This window comes from Vombatus ursinus, unplaced genomic scaffold, assembly GCF_900497805.2.
Source record: "Vombatus ursinus unplaced genomic scaffold, bare-nosed wombat genome assembly UNPS02014803.1, whole genome shotgun sequence".
Taxonomy (NCBI): Eukaryota; Metazoa; Chordata; class Mammalia; order Diprotodontia; family Vombatidae; genus Vombatus; species Vombatus ursinus.
In genome coordinates this window covers 342,963-366,412 of record NW_020954581.1, presented here as the reverse complement: position 1 = coordinate 366,412, position 23,450 = coordinate 342,963, and the positions used below count along the sequence as shown (strand labels likewise).

At 38.8% G+C, this 23,450-nt stretch overlaps 1 protein-coding gene across 1 annotated transcript in view; it reads right to left on the bottom strand.

Annotated features, from left to right (window-relative positions):
• COL24A1 (collagen type XXIV alpha 1 chain) overlaps positions 1-23,450 on the bottom strand; it is a 369,727-nt gene that overhangs the window by 311,682 nt on the left and 34,595 nt on the right. The window contains exons 4-5 of the mRNA XM_027873950.1: positions 11,664-13,042; positions 3,634-3,687 (exon numbers count right to left, since the gene is read on the bottom strand). Coding sequence (XP_027729751.1) covers positions 3,634-3,687; positions 11,664-13,042 — 1,433 coding nt within the window. The remainder of the gene's footprint in view (positions 1-3,633; positions 3,688-11,663; positions 13,043-23,450) is intronic.

The following is a 23,450-nucleotide window of genomic DNA, read 5'->3' as shown; positions in this document are numbered from 1 at the left end:
CATCATCATCATCATCATCATCATCATCATCATCATCATCATCATCATCACCATCATCCTCACCATCACCATCACAGCTAACATTTATATAGCACTTACTATGTGCCAGGCAGTGTGCTAAACACTTTACAATTATTATTCCATTTGATCCTCACAACAACCCTGGGAGGTAGGTGCTATTATTACCCCCATTTTACAGATGAGGAAAATGAAGTAAACAGAGGTTAAGTGATACAGAGTTAAGTAAGTTTCTGAGGCCAGATTTGTTTTTTATTTTTTTTTGTTTTGTTTTTTGGGGTTTTTTTGGCTAGGCAATGGGGTTAAGTGACTTTCCCAGGGTCACACAGCTAGTGAGTGTTATGTGTCTGAGGCCAGATTTGAACTCAGGCCTTGATAACTTCAGGCCTGGTGCTGTATCCAGTGACACACCTAGCTGCCCATGCTCTATTAACAACTGAACCAGGGATGCAAGGTCTTCTGCAGAGAACAAGATTTTTGTGTATGACAGAAGGTAGAAAGAGTATGAGGTGGATGGGTGTTTGAGAATAATTGAGCAGGGAAGGAAGGGTAGCCAAAGATAAGACCTTGAAGAGTTAGCTACAAAGCTGAAGTGGGTAGCAGTAAGAGGATGGGAGACATGAAGAGTTGGGGAGAGAGGGGAAGGATTTTCTCCTTAGAAGTCAACGATTCTGAATCACAAGAATAAGGGGAACGGGGGTGGGAATCTGCCACCCATAGGGAAAGGAAATGTTATCCCAAAATTCCTAGTACCTTTTTAAGCCCTTAAAATGGCACTAAGACTTTTGTGATACCCAGTATACATGTGTTATTTCATTTGATCCTTACAACAATCCTGTGAGGCAGGTGCTATATCCCCATTTTATAGATGAGGAAAACTGAGACTGAGAGCGATGAAGTGACTTGACCAGGGGTCGTATCACTAGTGTCTAAGGCAGGATTAGAACTTAGCTATCCCTGACCCCAAGGCAAGCTCTCCATGACACCATGCTGCTTCTCAAAGAAGGAATCAGTTAATCAAAGACCCTCAGGCCCCAAGGTCCTGCTATGATTCAGCACAGTGAGCAGTGGCATTAACTTCTACATTTTGCCACTTCGAGTAAGCAGTAAATAGTCCTAGCTGTGCTTCTGGGTCTATAAATATGTGGAAATACAGTCATCCCTATGATATTTTGCATATGTTACATATTCAATAAATATTAAATGAATGAAGGGTAAGGTTCATTAGTCACTCACACTTTAGTAAGAATTTAAGTCAAAATGTCTATTTGCAATCTTCCTAATTATAGTAATTAGAGTTTTTATAGTGTTTGAGAGATGGAAGAGCAAGAGGATAGCAGGGAGGGAAAGGAGAGATAGTTTTGGAATGTGTAGTACATGCAGTTATAGCACGTCAGTGCAAATCTTTCCAAAGCCAAAAGGCAATATTAGGCCACTAGAATCCTGGAAGGGCAGATTGCAAAGGGGTATCTGGAAGTGGGAGAGAGGCAAAAATGGAGAGGTTATCAAAGACAAATTGTATTTCAGTATTTCGCCCAGTCCTCCTCGTCTGAGGAAACATATAACCAGGAGAGCTTCCTATAGTCTTACCCTCCCATTCTCCCAACCCTCATCTCCAGTTGGGTCCCCAGAGGGCGTCAGGTGGGTGCTAGTCCACTCCCACACAATCTAAGCCTTACTTCTCTCAGGCCTTGACTTGAAAACTGGGTGTATTGCTGGTATTTGCATTTTTTTAAATACACACATCAGGATTCCCACTTTCATCCCTAAATGAAATGGGCTGCCTCTGTTAAAACAAAAGTTGGGGGAGGGGAGGGAGCTGGCTAGAGCACAATTCTTTGATTTATATAACACATAAATCTTTTGTGCAGCAGACGTAATTTTAGAAATGCAGCAGCTCCTTGGGGTAATATTTTTTATTCTGTGCATTTCTCCCTCCCTGGTCAACAGCTTATATTCTGCTCCTCTATTTTCCACTATGTAACCCAGGAATGCACTATTTTAAGGAAGCCCACTCCCCTTCATTCCCCAAAGCAAATGAACCTGACCTTCACCCACCATGCAGCGAATGGATGAGATCACTACAGAGCTAAGAATAATATTACAAGTAGCAATAGACCAGCTCTGCTGCTGCTGCTGCTGCTGTTAGTGAAAATTTGATAATATTCCTTGGACATGCTCATAGAGAATGCCTTGTCTGGGTGTTTATGGCCAAACAAACAAGGCTCCACGTGTTTCTTTGCTTCCTTGGGATTGGCAAAGGGAAGACTTTAAAGATCCAGGCTACTTTATGCAGGAAACAGTCATGGGCCATCCCCAAGGAAAGACAGAATAGAAAAGGAAAAGCAATCCAATCTCACAAGCATTAATTATGGGGAAGGCTTTGTGCTACAGGCAGGGATATAAAGAAAAAACAAATTTTAAAGAAAAGAAATAGTCCTTGCTTTCAAGAATCTTACATTCTTGAGGACAGGGAAAGGATAAAAAACATAAACAGAAAAGTATTTATAGGATAGTTTGAGGAAAAGAGAGAGAATCATAATTAGAGGGTCCAGGAATGGTTTCATGGGAGAGGTGGAATAATTTATATATTTTTCAGTGACATTTGGCTTTGCCCCACTGAAGCCTCATTCTTGTTAAAGCTCTGGGTCAGGAATTATTCATCTCTTCTCTTTCACCTTTTGTTTGGATAATGTTAGCATCCATATAGAAGCTACATGGTATAACAGAGACAGGAAGACTTAAAATCTGGAAGGACTGTGTCTCCTACATGAACCCTGGCCATGATGGCCCCAATTGCTGCTTCCTCCCACCCTGAAGTTGGATAGATGCAAGGGGAGAGAGACAGAGAGAGGAGAGACAAAGACAGAGACAGACAAAGACAGAGAAAGCAAGAGAGAGAGATACAGAGAGGCAGAGAGAGAGAGACAGAGAGAGAGAAAGAGGCAGAGAGAGACAAAGACAGAGAAAGAGAGAGAGGGGAGAGAGAGAAAAAGAGAGGGGAGAGAGACAGACAGAGAGAGACAGAGAGAATGAGAGAGAGAGAATAAGAATAAGAATGAGATTAGGCATTTACTACATGTCAGGAACTGTGATTACTTTGTATTTTTTATTTATTTATATCTCTATGTTACTTGCCCTGACAGAATGTGAACTTATTGAGTGCAGGGACTCTGACCCTTTTGTTTTTTTTTCCCCAGGATCTGCCAAGCCTGGTATGCAGTAGGTGCTCAATAAATACTTGTTGACTGATTGAATGGCCCCAACTCTAGCACTTCCTTCCTAATTATGTAACTCAGGTGAGTCAGTAAGTTAATTAATAAATATTGATTAAGCATCTACTAAGTGCCAGGCATTGTGCTAAGATCTGGGAATACTAAATAGGCAACAGAGAGTCCCTTCCCTCAAGGAGTTTACTATCTAGTGTACTGGATAATTAAGTCAAAAGAAGCTGTAATCATCATCGGTGAAGGGAGATCATACACCGGAGTTCCCCAAACTGAAGATATCACAGATCCTTCGTCTATTTGCAGGTTACCATCCACCATCCTTCCTATTCTTCTTAAATACATCATCATTCTTATAGCAGGACGAACATTCAGCCCACTTACTCACCCTCGGACCTCTCCTTCCTGATGGACCTGGCAGACCAACAGGACCTGGTGGACCCTTGAAAGAGAAAGAAATGGGGAAATTAAAAGGAGTAGCAGGCAGCCACATCGGCCCTCTCTCCACAAGTCGGAATCAGTTAAGGTTTGAGGCTGCTCACTCACCGCTTCCCTGCTCCCAGCTGATAATGATTTAATGCCAAAATCAACCCCACCCCCTCACCCCAAACAGCGGGGCCAAGAGCTGGAACGCCAGTCACCTTTTTAATCTGGTCAGAACTCACAGCTGGAAGCTCGTGACTCATGGCGCTGGCTACCCGGGATGGTTTGAGCAGGCACCGGAATGGGCAGTTTTGTGGGTAACTTTTACCTAAATTTACTTTTACTAGAGAGGAGGAACTCGATTTCGGGTTTGGAGACCCAAGAACTACAGATTTTCAAGCCCGCTTCAAACTGGGGTTTCCCTGGAAAAGCTGAAGCCCTGTGGATTTTATGTACTTTTAAAGGAAGTGTGCCAAGGCCCAGTGCAATGTGTGGAGCGGGGCTGTAACGAAGTCTGTCTGTTCCTTCCAATGGCGAAACTACAATATGCCAGTCCTTGCCTTGCTGGGTATCTATTAGAGCCAGAGACTTTGTACAGAATAAAGTATTGTATTAGGGCTAAAAAGAAATAGAAAATTCAAGGAAACAATTTCTTATAGGCTGTGAAAAAATTTTAGGTTCCTTAGAGGTTAGCTTGAAAAAAAAACCCAATAATCGATAACCACCCATTTGCTTCATGACATGGGCTAGGACAGGGAACACACCTACGATTTCCTCATTAGGAGGAACTCCTGGTATGAATTCATGTGAAAGTTAGCAACTCCTCAGTAATTTATAGCCTTAGGCAGTGGTGTCAAACTCCAACAGAAATGATCTCTGCTGGAGGTCTTGTATTGACTTAGAAAACCCCAAATTAACATTATCTATGTTGCATTGTATTTTTACTTATTTTTGTTAATTATTTCCCAATTGTATTTTAATTAGGTTCATGCCTAACTCAGGAGTCCTGCAGACCAGTCTGAATAGCAAGTTGTGCATAGAAGTTTTGCAGTTTCATGAGCAATCATCTTTTTATTGTACCATGTTATGGAAATGCTTGTTTTATTCCATAAATTAAAAATAAAATGTAATAGTAAAAAAATTCTAACTTAGACACACTCACTAGCTATATGGTCTTTGGCAAGTAGCTCAGCTTCTCAGAGTCTCAACTTTCTCATCTATAAAATGGGTATAACAATATTTAGACTACCTATCACATTTTTGGCGTGAGAAAAGCACTTTGCAAACTTTACCAATTTATATACATGTAAAGGCAATACCAGTTTTTTAGCCAAACCATGTTGTTTTAAAATGTGGTATGAGCCACATTATTTTAAAGATATTAAGTATATTTTCAAAACATCATGGAGTCCACTTTGTGGACTATGGGAAATATGGTCTACGCCTTCATTCAAAATCAAATTGAGGATACGCTAACCCATTCATTCCTTTGAGCTATCATACTAACTCTCTCCTCTCCTTTGATTAAGAAAAAAAAAATCTAGAAAGATGTCTATACATGGCTCTCCAGTTTCCTCACCACCCATTCACTTCACCACTTGCAAAATCTGGCTCCAATTCCCACTATTCTAGTAAAAGACCTCCATCCAAAGTCACTGATGAACTCCTTATTGCTAAAAACCAATGACCTTGTGTCACTGCTCATGGCCCTTAAACTCTCTGTGACATTTGACAATAGTGACTACCCTCTCCTTGATACCCTCTCCCCTTCCTTGGCTTGTGCAACCCTGAATTGTCAGGGTTCTCTGGTTTCCTTCTTGAATGTCTCCTCTCACCTCCTTGTCTATCTCCTTACCTTTCTCCTGACACTTGAATATGGCAGCACTCCAAGGGTCTCTCCTGGGCCCTCTTCTTGCTCTAGACTGTCTTTCTTGGTGAATTGATTCACTCCTACGTCTCCACTCATCCATCACCTCTAGGCAGTCAACTCATAAAATTATAGCTCTATTTCCTCCATTCCCAACATCTCCTCAGAATTATAGGCCCGTCTCTCTCATGCCCAGTTGGCCCCTCAAATTTAAACATTTCCAAAACTGAACTTAACATCTTCTTTCCTAACGGCCCCTCCCCCAATTTTCCTATTTCAGTTGATGGTGTGGACACTTCAGTGCTATCTTTGATTCTTCTCTCTTTTTTACTGTACACATGTCTCATTTGTAAAATGCATGACTTGAATTAGACTCTCTCCAAGGTCCCTCCCAGCTTGCAATCCTGTGGTCCCATAATCCAGTCACCAGCAAAGTCCCTTGGATTCTTTGCAATACCTCTCATACCCTTCTACTCTTTTCTACATTTGTTGTTATCCACTTAATCAGGCCTTCATCTCTTTTAACTTGGACTGTGACAATACCCTCTTAACTGGTCTTCCTCTCTCCAATCTATCCCCTCGACAATCCATCCTTCAAACTGAGGTATGCAGTAGATAGAGTTGTGGGTCTGGAGGGAGGAAAATCTAAGTTCAAAACTAACCTCAGAAAGCAGATAAAAGGTTAGAAAAAATGTGGGTGGGAAATTTAGCCAACTGAGTCATAGGTTGAGTGATTTAAACTGTTTTTCAGTATCATGGAATCATAGAATCTCAAGGTATAAAGACACTTTATGGATTATCTAGTCAAATGGGTGCCCTTCTCAAGAATTCCCTCTACAACCCATCTGACTAGTGGTCACTCAGCATTCATCTTTAAAGATATCCGGTGAGGGGTGATTCATTATCACCCTAGGCAGCCCCCTCCACTTTTGGAGAGTTCTAATTATTAAAAGGTTCCCTCCCCTTAAATCAAACTTAAATCTACCTATCTGCTACTTTCATCCATTGCTCCCAGTTCTACTCTCTGACTTCCTTTAAGTCTCAACTAAAATCCTACCTTCTATAGCAAGTCTTCCCCAACCCCACTTGATTCCAGTGTCTTGCCTTTGTTAATAAATCCCTTTTATCCTGTATATAGCTTGCTTTGCATGTATTTGTTTGCATCTCATCTCTCCAATTAGATTGTAAGCTCCTGGAGGGCAGGGACTATATTTTGCTTCTTTTTGTATCCCCAGAACTTAGCATAGGGCCTGGTATATAGTAGATGCTTAATAAATGTTTATTGATTGATTGCTCTTTGAGGTCAGGCAAAGCAAATGAAATCCTTTCTTCAAACAACCTTTCAAATACTTGAACGTAGTTACTATGTTCCCCTCTAAGTCTTCATAATAATGTACTTCATACAAGCCTCCTATAACATCATCTTGAGGTCCTTCACCATTTTCTTACCTTCCTCTGGATGTTTTCCAGCTAACCTGCCTTCTAAAATGTGTTGCCCCAAACTGACCACAATGATCCCAATGTGGTCTGACTAGGGCAGAGTCCAGTGAGAGACTATTACTTCCTTTGTTCTAGAAACTGGAAAAAAGTGGGGGAAGGCGGGGGAAGCAGGTCAGTCCTATTGGATTCTCTCTCACTTCCTTTCCATCCATGGTTATGGTCCTTCCAAATGGCCTCTGAGGCCCTTTATATCTCAGGTTTTGTGATTAAGCATGTGTTCTCTTTTTATATCCAGAGACAATTGGACAGTCTCGTGTCTTTAGGATAAGTTCTTTCACCATTTTCCTTACCAGTAGAGGTGGGTTGAATGAAATGGTCCCTACTGGTTTACCAGCTTCCTGGGGATTGAGGATCACATATTTATGAGATGGCTGACAGAGGCTGGCTGTCCAAGGGTTTGAGGTACAGCATGTAGTTAAGGACTTGAATTTTCTGGGCCAAAGAAAACTCACCAATGTCGTGACCAAACCCAAGGCCATGGCCTCATTAGTTACATGCTAAAATCAACTGAATTTATCCATGTGCTTTTAAAACCAGTTCTTCCTTCTTGCCAAAAGTCTGGAATACTGAGTCCTATGGCATAAATCTCTAGTTACAGTTTCATTTTTAAAATTTTATTTTTCTGTCAAATTTCTTGAATAAGTATTGAACAATTAGTATGTAAAAAAAAATATTAAATGCCTACCATGTTTCAGGCACTGTACTAAGTGCTGAGGATAAAAAAAAAGGCAAAAGGTAGTCCCTGCCCTCAAGGAGGTTACAGTCTAGTGGGGGGGGCCAATGTGGAGACAGCCATGCAGAAACAAGAGATGTAGAAAATAAATGTCCCTTAAATTGTCAGTGCTTTACACATCCTCAAATTTCTCTCTGTTATACTTGTGTTGATGTTATAGTCTCCATTGAAGTGTAATACGTCCTTTGAGGGCAACAATCATATCATAGATGTTTGTTGAATTGAATTAAAGAGATGTGAGAAAGTCTAACCTTCATCATTCTCATTTGAAAATTGTAATTAAAAGTTGTTTCATTACCTCCCTTACAACGTTACTGTGAGGACCAGATGAGGTGATGGACATTACAGGGCTTTTGAGCACAAAGAACCATGTAAGTATAAATTATTAATAATCATAATTATTGTCATTACTATTATTAACAGCTATTTTATTTGTGCCTTCCCTGAAGTCCTACTTGGATTCTTCCTTGTGGCCTGGAGGTACCCCTAGCTTCTTCAAAGCTGTCATAGGCTGCCTTAGTGGAGCATTCACTCCTTCACTCTCTTGATATATGTATCCCTCTCTCCTTCCCTCCTAGGTATTTCTGCTAAGGTGAAAGGCTTAAAGAAGAGCTCAGGGACACATTGCAAATCCATTTGCTGAGTACTAGCCTTGACAAGTTCAGACAGGGTCATCACCAGGTCGTCAACAAGGTGGAGAATATCTTGACCCCCGGATCTCTTAAAGACTAAGATGATAAAAACAAAAGCAGTTTTATCAATGGAAATAATTCCAAAGAAGCTGCATTACCATCAACTTTTTGCTGCACCCTAGGAACCACTGGGACTTTTCCATCTGACTGGCTGCTGAAACTTCCTCTATGTACTGTCTCTTCCTATGAGAACGTGAGATCCTTAGTTGCAAAGGCTATTGTGGTTTCCTCATCGTATCCACAGTGCTTTGTAGTATGAAACCTAGATACATAATGATAATAACTAGCATTTACACAGTGCTTTAAAATTTGTAAAGTGCAAATATGATCTCATTTAATTATTGCAACAACCCTGAGAGGTAGGGGTCATTATTATCTCCATTTTATAGATGAGGAAACTGAGGCAGACAGAGGTTAAGTGACTTGCCCACAGTCTCACAGCTAGTAAGGCTGGATTTGTACTCAGGTGTTTCTGACTCCATGTCTAGCACTTTTCACTCATTCAGCAAGAAGAGAGAGGAGGGGAAAAAAAAGAGTTCTGACTTGAATCAGAAGAGAGAGTACCCACACTGACCAAGTCACAGATTCTGGAAGTATTGAATTTGTAAATATGAGGAATAATATAGTGTGAATAATTAATAAAATATGAATAATCATTACCATTATGATGTAGCCACATTGTCATAAGATCAAGAATTATTCCAATATAAGAAATAATGAAGTATATTTGAGGAACTATGGTCAACTAATATTCCTCTTTGTAAAGAATAAATTAAGTTTTACCAAACTAAATTCCCTGTATACATTTTCAATTTTTAAGATGATGTATTATTAAAACTGGAATGTGAAGAGCTAAAAACTACCATACCAATAATATTACTTTTTAATAGTCATAAAAATGAACATAGCATTTACACAGCATTTTAAGGTTTGCAAGGTGCTTTACAGATATTATCTTATTTTATTCTCAGAACAATTCTGGGAGCTGGGTGCTATTATTATCCCCATTTTACTGGTGAAAATTTAAGGCTAAGAGAGACCCAGTGATTTCCCTGGGGTCACCAAACTGGCAAGAGTCTGAGACCAGATTATAATTCAGGCCTTCCTGACTCAAGGATTAGTGCTCTATTCACTGTGCCTGCCTCCAGATCGAAAAATACTTAAGATTAAAATAAAATGAAATATATCTCTGGAGTGATTGGATGAACAGATTAGTCTGAAATATCTTTGTGTTGCCTAACACAAGGCCTACATTTTTATTGAAAGTATGAATGAATGAATGAATGAATGCCTCAGTGCCTTTGAATCGTATCTCTGTTTCTTAACACCAAAATTTCATTTAGAATGTTAACTGGGCTCAAAAAGATGATTTTTATTTGTTAGTTGCTAGCTCTATTTACTAACTGGTTACTAAGCAAAAAATTTGTCCTGGGTTAATAGTATCTGTACACAATATTTGTAGACATGTACAAAACCATATTAAATGTTGCTCAATACATATCAAATAACTTTCCAGTAATAACCACAAAGAAAAACCAGTCTAAGCAAGTGGTATCATCTTCTCCATCCAATGGTTTCTGGATCTACACCAATGACTCAAGTATATGTCAACTAGCATATTCATCAAACAAATTGGTATTATAGACAATCCTCTTTGGTCTGACTGCACTAAAGAAAATGTAATTCTTCATAGGCACGGAACTCAAGGAAGATGAATGGTTTTCAAACACAAAAGGTGAGAACATAATACTTTCTAATTACTTGGTTTCTCATATATTAGAACACTACAGCAAAACTTAAAATGACTTCACAGTAATAGTAACTCACATTTAAAAAGTTTCTTAAGGTTGACAGATGTCTTTCTTCAAAATAACCTTGTGGAGGTAGGTGGTACAAATATTACTATCCCCATTTTACAAATAAGGACATTGAGGCTCTCAGAGGTTTAAATGACTTACCCACGATTGCACTGCCAGTTATGCATCTGAGGTGGACTTTGACTCAAGGTCTGCTGAACGTTCAGTATTTTATCTGCTATATCATGCTTTAACTATCTATGTGGCTGTGGGACTATGTTAATAACTACCATGATAACCCAATGAAAAGTAGAAAATGCAATTAATCAGTTCATAATTCTTTCAGCACCTCACCAAATTAGTGATGGGACCAACACTTCTGCCTCTTGGATTTTATATCTCCATTCAAGACCCAGCTCAATCAATGCCACCAACAGGAGGCCATTCCTAGAATATAAGCTCCTCGAGGGCAGGGATTGTTTTGATTTTTATTTTCGTGTTTGCTCAGTACTGAGTACAGTGCCAAACACATAATATTTGTTTAATTGGGTTGGATTCATTTATTTTTTCTTCTTCACTGAATTTGCGTCAGATAGATGTAGCGTGTATTTAATCTTCAAATGTATATTTATTATACCTTTAAAAATTCAGTCTGTAGCTTATAACAAATTTAGAATTGCAATCCTTGCCTAGCCTAGCATGACAACCAATAATAACTATTAAAAAGTCTATCTCCTTTATTGATTAATAGTAAATCTCTGCAAAGTAGTTCTACCAACGGGCATATTATCACAGTGTTAATGCGAGCAGTAGCCGAAAGAGCATAATTTAAATATTCTGAGAGACACCAAAACTCCAGGTGAACCTGAGATTTGGTTGGTATCAGTATCCCTTCCACCAGTATGGTCTTTAACCTATCCATGCCTGGCCATTCTACATAACTCATGTACATATCCTCCCATAATTTAAATAAGCACAATATGTTTTTCTTTAGCCTGCCTCATATCTGTTCTTTTGACCCATCTCTTAACAGGAAGGGACATTAATCCTATAATTATAATTATTTTTAATAGAGAAGACTGAATCCATATTTAGCAACTGGAATCTCTGGCTGAATTTCAACTGAAAAAGCAAGACATCTGGTTTGTCTGTAACTTCCCAAGAACTAAGCGCTCCTACAATCTGCCAATAATATTAAGGCGGGAAAAACCAACCACCCAGCAAAACCCAATAACTATGCTAAAATTGTTACTATTGGAACTACATCTTATAGGAACCATAAATTCATTCATTGTATTCAGTATAATTTTCTGTCACAGGTTTGGCTTATCATGTATACCCCATTCCAAAGCTCTCTCAAATTCTCAGCAAACTGATTTCAGCAAGACACATTTAAAGGCAACTTACGGGCGGTCCAGGATCCCCTTTGGGTCCTCTCAGATTCCCCATTTCAAGCATCATGTTCAGATCCTCATAGTAATAATAATCATAAAAGTCAGTTTCATAGTTATCCTCAATGTGGTATGTACCATCGGTATCACCTTTGCCTCCTTTCCACTGATTGTGATTATTACCCACAAATGGTTCAGTTGTTGCCTGATATAAGGTTGGGTTCAAAATCTGTGACGTGTCTGTGAGTTTTTCAGTGTGCTGATTGACTTTGCTATCCTTTTTTAAGTCATCAATTTTATCCTCTTTAATAAAGGGAGGGACAATGGATGGCCTGTCTTTAGACATGGGGAGACTGGTCATTCCTTCTTTGTGTCCCTCGGCATTGTCTGAAACATTATGGATTGAGCCAGATTTCTCATTGGAGCTTAATGACACCTTTTTGAGTTGATGGTGAGGAGCTGACAGATTTAAATTTGGTGGGCTATGTTCTTTGGCAATCATCTTTGTGACTTGGATTTCCGGTTTCACAAGATCCCTGGCAGAGATGTTTCCCCAGGGGACAGATGATATTAAAGAACTTGATGACTCCCAGGGTGCTCGAAGTTTATGGACGGATGGAGCCTCTTTATTTACTGAGTTTGGGTTTGTTTCTCCTTCATAAAATGGTTTATACTCCGATGGTACCTCTTCGCCAAACTGCTTGTGTGATGGAGACTTTTCCAGTACAAGGCCTGGCAGTGTAGTGGTGTGAGGAAACCCAGTCTCTGATCGGTAGGTATCAACATGGCGACATTGCTGTTTCCGATATCTACAATAGTTTGCTGATGCTTCAGCTGAGGGAATTATATCCAGTTGACAAATTACTCCTTCAAAGTGGACTGAATGGGAGTCCATACTTCCCAAAGTAAACACACTATCAGCATTGAATGCCTGCACTCTCGAAAGAATGTCTTTGCGGAATTGCTTCTTTCCACATTCAACAAACATGGAAACCACTGTTTCTTGAATAGCAATGGCAAAGGAGTGCCACCGTTCATCATGAACACTGTAATTGAAAGATGCTGCCAGCTTCCCACCAATATGGATCACCACTTTTTTTGGTAGTAATTGCACTCCCAATTGCAGCCTATTTTTATTTCTGATGCTGAAGAGAAAAGCATTGTTGACTCTATGGGAGAGTAATCCAATTACTATTGTGAATTGCCATCCTAGACTGGATGGCAAAATTTTCCTGGTAGGTGCCTCTATATGAGTATCACTTGTCAGAATGACACCTGTTTCTGCTACATGAACCCCCTGAGGTAATGGAGTAGATGATGATAGTACCACATTCTCCACTGGTTGATGTCTTATATCTTTGCCTCCAAGGTCTAGTTGATAAAGAACATCTATTCCTGGAAGAAAAAGAGAGAGGGAAAAATGAAAAAAAAGAATATTATTGATTTGCATTCATGTGCTTAAACAAATGGAAGGAAAGAAAAGTGTGACTTCATAGAATAAACACAACCTACCAATTAAAAATTCTCAGTGAGGGTGAACAGAAAGAAGGCTACATCATCCCATGGTTTGATAAAGCCATGCATTTTGGGAAGATAAACCTTCCCAACTCCCTCAAAGCCCAAACCCTCAGAATAAATTAATAGCTGAAAAAACCATTCCATCTTTTAAAATCAACTAAGATACACAGAGTTATTAGATGCTTGCCTACCCCTTCTAATTAGCTGTATGTAAGGGAATAATTTAAACATATCTTCTCAACCCTAAAAAGAGAAACTTGCTCCTGGAAATGTTAGTACTACCTCTGCAAAAGGAACTTGCAAATTGTAAATACATTATGGAAATTAATTGCACATTTTTTTTTGCCAGATTCAAAACTCCACGAACTAAGAAAATAAATTATATTTCAATCTTATGCGGTAGCTGACATATGAAAGGTTGATGGGTGCATAGATTTCAAGCTTAGGGGAACTTTATAAGTCACTTACTTTAATAACCTCTGAGAATCATAGAATTTGACACCCAGAAATTAGCTCAGGTGAAATCTAGTCTAACCCATCCATATAAGGAATCCCCATTATAAATTAACTCACAAGGGGTTACTACTACCACTATATAGTAGTACAAGTGCTACTACCACTATACCACTACAATTACTACTACTACTACTACTACTATTAAAACCACTTTTATTATTACTATTACCAATATTATTACTACTAATATTACTACTATTATTACTTTACTACTACTACTATCAATACTACCGCTATTGCTACTACTTTTTACAACTATTACTACTGTCTTTGCTATTACTACCACCCCTATTAATAATGATATATATCATGTTAATATAATATATTAATATATACAGTGATGAGTGTAATATTATTATGAATGATAATGTGTCATTATAGCCAGAATTTGCATAATGCTTTAAGGTTTGCAAAGTACTGCACATGTTCTCTTATTTAATCCTCACAACAATGCTGAAGAGTAGGTGCTATTATTAGCCCCATTTTACACATGAGGAAACTGAGGCCCAGAGAGGTGAAGTGTGGTCCCAGAGACAGTAAGTTACAATCAAGTGGTACTTAATAAATAATTGTTGAGTTAACAGATGGTTGAATGATTATTTTTACTAAAGAGACACTCTCTGGCTATTTTATTCACACCTCTTGAGTCCCATACTACTGTGCTTTTTACCTCCTATTATGCTCCAATGAGTCTGTTTTCATCTACTCTGCTAGATCATGAAGAGAAGACACAGAAGGTAAACAGGTAAGTAGGATGTGATCCAAGGGGTGAAGGGGGCAAAGGAGAGAGCAGACCACGCACTCTGGTAAGAGTTGATGACTGGGAATCTTGACAAGGAAGTGGCCCCTGATCTGAGCCTGGTAGGAAGACAAAACTCGAAAGGCAGAGATGAGGAGGAAGTGCCTGGACTTCATGGAATGAATAGGGTTGGAAGAGAGAAGAGCAATTCAATTCAATTCAATTGACTAGTATTTATGAGTGCCAGAACTGTACTAAGCCTGGGGAATACACAAACCAAACCAAAACAGTCCTGGCCCTCTAGGAGCATTACAGTCTACTAGGGGAAAGCAACATAGAGGGGGAAGGGAGGACGTTTGTTAAGCACCTACTGTGTGCCAGGCACTGTGCTCAATATTTTCCAAATATTATCTCACTTGATCCTGATAACAACCCTTAAAGTTATTCCTATTTTACAGTTGAGGAAACTGAGGTAGACAAAGGGTAAGTAAGTTCTTATTAGAATGCTTGGTCTGATCTCTCCTTTGTGCCCTACTTCCTATCATACTTACCTCTTTATCTGCTGTGTCTTCTCCAACAGAACATAATACAGGGTCACAAAGCTAATAAGTGTCTGAGGCCAAATTTGAACTCAAGTCTTTCTGATTCTAGGTCCAGTGGTCTATCTACTACCCTACCTTGCTACCTCTACACAGATGAGTAAATACAAAGTAAACAGTGGTTGCTCAATAAATGCTGACTGTAGAGCAGGTGCTGGTCTAGACCCTGCGGATACAAAGATGAAGGATCAAGCAAGGCCTATGTGGGGAGGATAAACCCCTTTCTGGGACTCTTCAAAGCATCTCACCATGGAGGATGAGGGAGCCCAGGAAGAGCTTATTCCAGTTTGACTATACTAGCGAGAACATGAAAGAGTTCAGTGAAATGAGCCTGAAATGTCAGGGAAGAACCAGGTCATAGAGGGCCCACAATGCCAGGCTAAGAAGATCTCATTTTATAGTATAGAGGCAATGTTTGGCTGCTAAAGGTCTTTGAGCAGGGGGTTAATGTGGCCAAGACTTAAGCAGTAGGAGAATTATTTTCAAACTCTGGGAAGGATTTATTGAAGAGGAATCAGAGGCATGGAGATCACTTAAGGAGCTTCCAGTGTTCCAGGCTAGAGATGACAAGGGCAGAACCAACATGGCAGCAATGAGAAAAGAGGAGAGGGGGGAGTGGTAGAAGAATTGACAACACCTAGCAACTGATCAAATGGGGGGGAGGGAGAGAATTAGAGAGAGGGATGAGTCAAAGATTTGAAGACTAAAAGTCTGGATGGACAGGGGAGGATGATGTTTATGTCCTCAACTTCATGATCATCAATAATAATAATAATAATAATAATGATTGCTAGCAGTTATATAGCACTTCAAGGTTTTCAAAGCATCTCTTACATGTTTTCTCACTTAATCCTCACAACAACCCTGTGAGGTAGATGCTATTATTATTCCCATTTTACAGATAAGGAAGCTGAGGCCCAAAAAAGCTTAGTGACTTGACCAAGGTCACACAGCAACAGAGCTAAGATTTGAACCCAAGTCTTTTGACTCCGAGTCCAGTGTTCTAAATGAAGAAATGAATTTGGGAAGAAAGATCAGGGCTAGAGATTTTATATGCCCACACATATACATTACATGTGTGTGTGTGTGTGTGTGTGTATATGTATATGTGTGTATATATATACAATGTTGTTCAGTCATTTTCTTTGTGTCTGACCCTGGGTGACCCCATTTGGTGTTTTCTTGGCAAAGATACTGAAGGGGTCTGCCATTTCCTTCTCCAGCTTATTTTATCAATGAGGAAACCGAGGCAACAAGGTTAAGTGACTTGCTCAGAGTCACACAGCTTATACTTGTCTGAGGCCAGATTTGAACTCATGAAGATGAGCATATGTGCCACACGTGCATGCATATAAAATTATAACATATTATATCTCATATCTAAAATCTCCAGCCCTAATATCAGCTATTCTACTGTGTATATATATCTCTATGTGAATAAATTGCATGTATATATTACATACAAATGTATTTATATATTTATATTTATATTATATACAAATTTATTTTTATATTTATATTATATACAAATATTACATACAGACATGCACATATGAACACACATAGATACATACTTATGTGTATAGACATACACATATGTGATCGTCATCATGGAGGTTAGCATGGTGGACTTCATGGATGAGATCACTGACAAGATCACTAAGAAAGAAAAGAGGATTCAGGATTGAGCTTTGGGGGGACACCTACACTTAGGGAGGATGAGATCAAAGGAAGATTCAGCAAATGAAACCAAGAAGGAACAGCCCAACAGAGAAGAGGAAAGAGCAAGGCATGAAATCCAAGGGAGGAGCCAGAGGTCAGGAGGGATTAGTGTCAAAAGCCTCCAAGGCCAAGGAAGAAAAGGGCAGGAGGACTGAAGTTAGCCCATTATTCATCCTTAAAAGCTTCAATGCACCTAATACACAATGTCTTAGGTATAGTAGGTATTCAACAAATGTTTGTTGAATAAATAATGAATGCATGTAAAAAAAAAACCACTTGATATTCAATGAAATGATTTATACATTCACTGAAATAGCCTGGAGGAAAAGTGAGAAGACAAAGTGCCTAATATCTCTCATCAGTGGAAATAGGAGGAGAGAAAATAGAAAGGAGGCCAGAAGTGACTGGAAGTTGGATTTCTATGACATCTTCCTGAAGACATCAGCTAAAGGCAGTTTAAATTCTCAGTAGAATTTTTTCCCCAAAGAATCTACTAATTGTATATCAAAGAATCCAAGAAGAGAAGGTGTAGAAAACCAGGGGAGGGAGGTGGGGAGGAAGTTCTCTCCATAGTTAAAGCCTCAGTGCAGAGGCTTTAGTGATTGCCTTTCTGGCATAGTGAAGAACCATGGAAAATGGACAGTTTGCTGCAGATGTTAGCCACACGAGTGGCAGAGCTCAGTTTCAACAAATATGAATGGCAAGTTTTCATGATTGTAATATGCAGCCAGCTTCCCATTAGCGCAAATAATGAATCCCATAAAGTAGTTGCATGTATTGACTTCATTCTATTCAAAGTTATGATTATGCAAAATACAGTAATTGGTTCCAGCCCAATGGAAATACACAGAATGAATTTAAATAATGCCACTTTTTCACAGGATTCATCATCTGCACTAATCAAGACCTATCTGTAGTCAGAATGAGAGAAAGGATAGAAGTCATATGGGAATTTGATGTTGAAAAATTCAATTTAACTACTTGTTAAATAAAGAAATTTTTTAGGGGAGGTGCTACAAATTGGTAGCTTAAATAAGGTTAATGCATTATCTGTGACATGTACATAGTAGGTATTTAATACATTTCCATTGGATTGTAATGAATTTTAATTATATGTGTAATCCTTCAAATAGAATGTATTTGAGGTCAGGGATTCTCACTTTCTATCTGTATCCCAGTACATAGTAGAGGTTTAATAAATGCCTTTTTCACTCATAAATTATCTTTGTTATACTAAATGTGATCATAGTATCAGATTTCAGAACTGAAAGAGACCTTGGAAATATAGTCTAACTCATTCATTTTATAGAAGAAACAGAAGCCATGAGGGGCAAAGTGACCTTTGCCCAATCTGCTACAAAAGTCACTGAGGCAGAGCTGAGAATGATCAATCCATATATTAAGAAGACTAGTGGTCCCTAATCAAATGAGTACAAGACCTTCCTCATGGTCAGGGATCCCGATGGTAAGGGGCTGAGAGGCCTTACACATCTTGGAGAGTCCCTGGGAGGTCCCCTAGTCCTTGGAAATGTCTCAGAAGCATGGAAATTCCTTTGATTGGCTAATCTTCAAAAGTGGGGGAACTCCCATGAATGGCTAAGGGCAATGCCCATCAGTCATAACCACTTTGTCAGTGGGCCTTTCACAGGTCATTAGCTATAGGCCATCAATGGCAGGCCATATCAGCAGGGGCTTTCCATGGCCCATCACACCCTAGTTTTGGCTAACAGTATCCTAAGGTCCAAAAAAGTTGTGGTTTTGAAGCAAAGGTCACTAGGGAGTGGGGGTAGTAATTCACAAGGGTGGAGAGGCAAGAACCTTATTTCAAGTACTACACTTGGAGAAATGTACTTTATTTCAAGTGCTACATTAATTAAATACTTCTAACAAACCTAACTAATCTAGCTGATAAATCAAATGCAATTAATATAATCATCAATACACAGTGGATTAATCCTAATAGCATTAGCTAAAATAACTAACTCAAACTTAATCCTATTCTGTTTAATTCATAATGAACTGTAAATGCTGATTCAGTTGAATAGGAATATCAACATTTTCTTCACACCCAAGGTCACACAGCTAGTAATAGCAGTCAAGATGCCAGCCTAGTTCTTCTGCATCTAGATCTGATCCTATCTCTACTGTGCCACACTGCCTCAATTGGTTTTATATGAGTTGATCTATTTTCATGTGTGATATGTGTTACATAGTACAGCCTTGTTCAAGCATAAAATTATTGTACATTTTCAGACTTGAGTTCTTTAGTTCCACTTCCAATCTGAATTTAAAGATTCTCTTACCAATTATTGATTCAATAGAATATCCATCCCTACAAATTATAGATGGAAATGATCTTTGTAAGGAATGAATTACTGTGTTCTGAAGCTATAGAGCTGGGATTCTTAACCTTTTTGTGTGTCATGGATGCCTTTGGAAGTCGGGAGAAGCCTATGGACCTCTTATCACAGTAATGACTTGCATTACTCTGCATAAAATAAAATATAGGTTTACAAAGGAAAGTAATCATATTGACATACAACTATCAAAATAATTTCTTAAAGACAAGTTCATGGACTTCAAGTCAAGAACCCCTGCATAAAACATCTTCATATGTTAAATGTTTGAAAACTGATTGGAACCCTAGGATTTATAATTCATAGGGTCATGTAAGCCCTGAGAATGATTTGGGACAATTGCAGTCTTTGAACTGGAAGGCAGATGAGTAACACTCCAAAGTTCTTACAAGGTTGCAAACAGTCTGCAAAGGATAAACTGAGAGGAAATAGTGGATATGCAAGATATAAGCAGTAGCTGTGGACAGATGGTATCCCTTTCACTATCCAGGACTTAACGAGCATAGATGGGAAGTCAGTGACATTGGGACAATAGAAAAAAAAAATGAAAGGAGAGACTAAAAGGGGAGAAGAGAGAAAACAGAAAGAGTTATTGTGTTTCTACAGGTATCTCAGAGCAGAAGACTTGAACTAAGGCAATGCTCTTTAAGGACTAAAGGGAGTTCCAAAAAAAAAAAGGTTGTCTTCCACATGCCAGACATTATAATGCATTCTGCTTGCTTTACATAAATGTTGCCTGTATTCTAACTTTCAAACTTCAAACAGAAAGAGGCAGAGGGTAGGGACTAGAGAAAACCATAAATTTAAATTAAGACAAAAAGCCAAACCTCTACCTGAATATTAGGAATTTTTCAGAACTGGGGGCTCTGAGCTGTTACGATGGCACTATTAATTTTTCAGTTAGTAAGTTTTCAGTTTTTGAGGAAATTAGGCAGCACAGTGTAAAGAGTGCTTGACTCAGAGTCAGGAAGACCTGAATTCAAATCCTGCCTCACGCTGTTACTATCTGTATGATCCTAGGCAAGTCATACAACCTCTCTCAGATTCAGTTCCCTTCTGTAAAATGGGGATAATAGTAGCACCTACCTCTCAGGGTTATTGTAAGGATGAAATGAGATATGTCAGTACTTTGAGAAACTTAAAGAACTATATAAATGCTAGCTATTATTATTAGCTATTATTTTCATCTGCTATAGATTCCATAAAATTGCCAAGGAGGGGATTGGGGCTATTATATTGTCCCTGGGCTAAAAAGTGAGCTAATAGTTCTAAACAAAGTGTGACTGATTAAATCTCCAGGGAAAAATCTAGTAAGAAGGAAAAAAAAAACTCACCAAAGGAAAGATCATTCCCTAAACCAGCGGTCTGAAACTCAAATAGAAACAGGGGCTAGTAAACCGTACATAAAAATTCCTCTTGGAAAACCGCATATGAACATCATCTATGTCCTATTTTATTTTTATTTATTTTGTCAAATATTTTCCAATTACATTTTAATCGGATTCTGCTATACTAGGAGTCCAGGCTGACACCTCTGCCTTTTGATAAAGGACTTTACCCCCCCCCCCCATCTTTGTCTTCCATTTCTAGCCATATGCTTCCTCGATATCATTCATTCTACTTCCCATGCACAGGTCATTGCTGGAAATGTGTTGAATCCTGTGTGTGCCCACCATGTTCATGTAAATTGCTCTTTGGTTGACTTACAAATTTGATTTTTTAAAGATTATGGTATTCAAGGACTTGTAACCATGCAGAATTATCAGGAGAATATTTGTGCTTTTAAAAAATTAGGGTTTTATAACAGGTAGCAGCATGGGATTATTTAACATATGGCAGTTTCCTGAATGCTGTCCAGCAGAATCTTTCTGCTATTTAATTCTGGGTCCAGCTCATCCCTTTGCAGTGCATATGGTGTAGATCAGAAAGGCTTGGGAATGCTCCAGTTCTGCCACTAACCAAGAGGCAAGAGGCGGAGGCAGAAGTGATCAAGCCTCAGTCTGCCAACTCTACCCTCCACCAGCATTACATTAGTCAATAGATTTATAACTTTTTTTAGTTAGAAAATCCCATTCTCCACCACACCTACCTTGCTCCCAATGGCCCCCTTTAAAAACATTAGATTGTTTCACACCAAGGGAATGATCAATTTAATATAAATAATATAATAATAAAGTAATAATAAAGAATAGTTTAGCACTAGCTATATTTGCAATGATTGCACAGCATGCAAAGTCTGGGATGAATAAAAGTTTGGAATCCATCCATAAGTACTACACAACTTTTCTCCAATCTCTAATTTTTCTTCTATGATCCTAAATTCAGTAGCCGTGTGTTAACTCATGCTAAGGAATAATAACTAAAGGTGCGTTGTGAATGAACAAATTGAATTTAAGATAAATCATTGACTTAAATGTTACAAATATCACTGAATTAACTTTTTTTTTCCAATCAGGGAACATTTATATAATACTACCCCTAGCTAGAGGCAGCTGGGCAATACAGTGGAGATAACACAGGAGCTGGAATTAGAAAGATCTGAGTTCAAATTGGACCTTAGACACTTACCAACCATGTAAGTGACCCTGGGCAAATCATTTCACTTCTATCTGCCTCAATTTCCTCATCTGTTAGATAGGGATGATAATAGACCTCTTAGAACTGTTGTTAGGATAGAGTTTATATTTGTAAAGTGCTTTATAAACCTTAAGGTGCTATATACCTGTTAGCTATCTTATTATGACTAGTCCCTATTCAATCTCCTACTCTTTAATCCTTCAGTGGTTCTAGAATTTCATTAGAAACTCCCTCCTTCAGTTCAGATGTCAACCCCTCCACACCTTCTCATCTTATGTCATTCTTATTCTTGTTTGCTGTCCCGAAGCTCCCACATATAAGATCTCCCACACATTCTGGGGGCTTCCTATAGATCTTCTATTTTTTACATTTTGCAGGAACTAGTGAAGATCTTGGACCTCCCTCCTCTCCTTCCCCCATCTCCATCCTCCTTTTCTGGCCATGTGTTTCCTTGGTGATCCCCTCATTCCATTTCCCATGCATAGGTCATAGTTGGAAATGTCTCATATCCTGTGTATACTTACCATATGCATGGCCATTGCTTTGGTTGACTTACAAATTTGATTCTTTAAAGATTATGGTATTCAAAGACTTGCAACTATAGAGAACTATCAGAATATTTGTGCTTTAAAAAATTGGGGTTTTGTGTGGGGTAACAGCATGGGATTTTTTTTAACGTAAGGCTGTTTCTCAAATGCAGTACGGCCGACTCTTTCTCCTATTCAATTCTGGGCCAAACTCATCCCTCTATGTCGCATATCCCAGAAATATGCATTGACCAAAAACTCAATGGGCTACTCTTCCAACTTCATGCTGTAGTATGGATAATAAATATTTTTCATAATTTTTTTCCATGTGGATGGTCTTTTTTTTTTAAATTATGGACCTCATTGAGGAGTCCCTGTGTTGTTCTGTGGATTTATACCATTAACATAACAACATCCACAAACATGTGTATCTTTATGGAAGACCTTATCAATTATACTTAAAAGGATTCTTTACCTAGGGTCCATAGATAAATTTAAGGATATCTGGGAAATTGAATAGGAAAAAGTTACTCCTTTATTTTCACTAACCTCTAATTGAAACCTGTCATTTTCTTCAATTATGATGGGAAAAATATTATTCTGAGAAGGGATCCATGAGTTTCATCAGAGAGCAAAAGGAGTCCATGATACATAAAAGGGTTAAGAATTCCTGATTTACAGGGAGTTAATCTCCCATTTGCATCCTGCAAAGGAGATCTTACATAGCAGTAGAGTTAGCATACATCTCCCTGTTTTATGTCTCACTTGACATTAATACTCAGAGGGCCATTAAACAGTTATCTCCGTGGCTGCATTTATCAAGAACTCAAAGGAGCTCAATGGGTGCTCCTTGCTGGAAGAAAGACTTCAAGATTATGTTTTACCCTCTGAAGAGAAGCAGTGTTGCAAAGTGGATAGAGCTGGCCTCGGAGCCAGGACATCTCAAACTCAAGTCCCACCTTAGACACATACTAGTGATCCTGGGCAAGTCGTTTCATCCCATTACGCTGTAGACCAGGGGTCAGCAAACTGTGGCCTGCAGGCCAAATCCAACCCGCCACCTGTTTCTATATGGCCCTGCAAGCTAAGAATGGTTTATTGGATTTGGTCTATGGGCTATAATCTGCCAAACCGTGGTCAGGACAACTCTTTAAGACTAAGTTATAGAGCATTTGTTTCCATACATTAGTAGAAGACTTTCCTCACTAGGAGTTCCCTGTTGATGTCATATGTTCTTACCTCTGCATT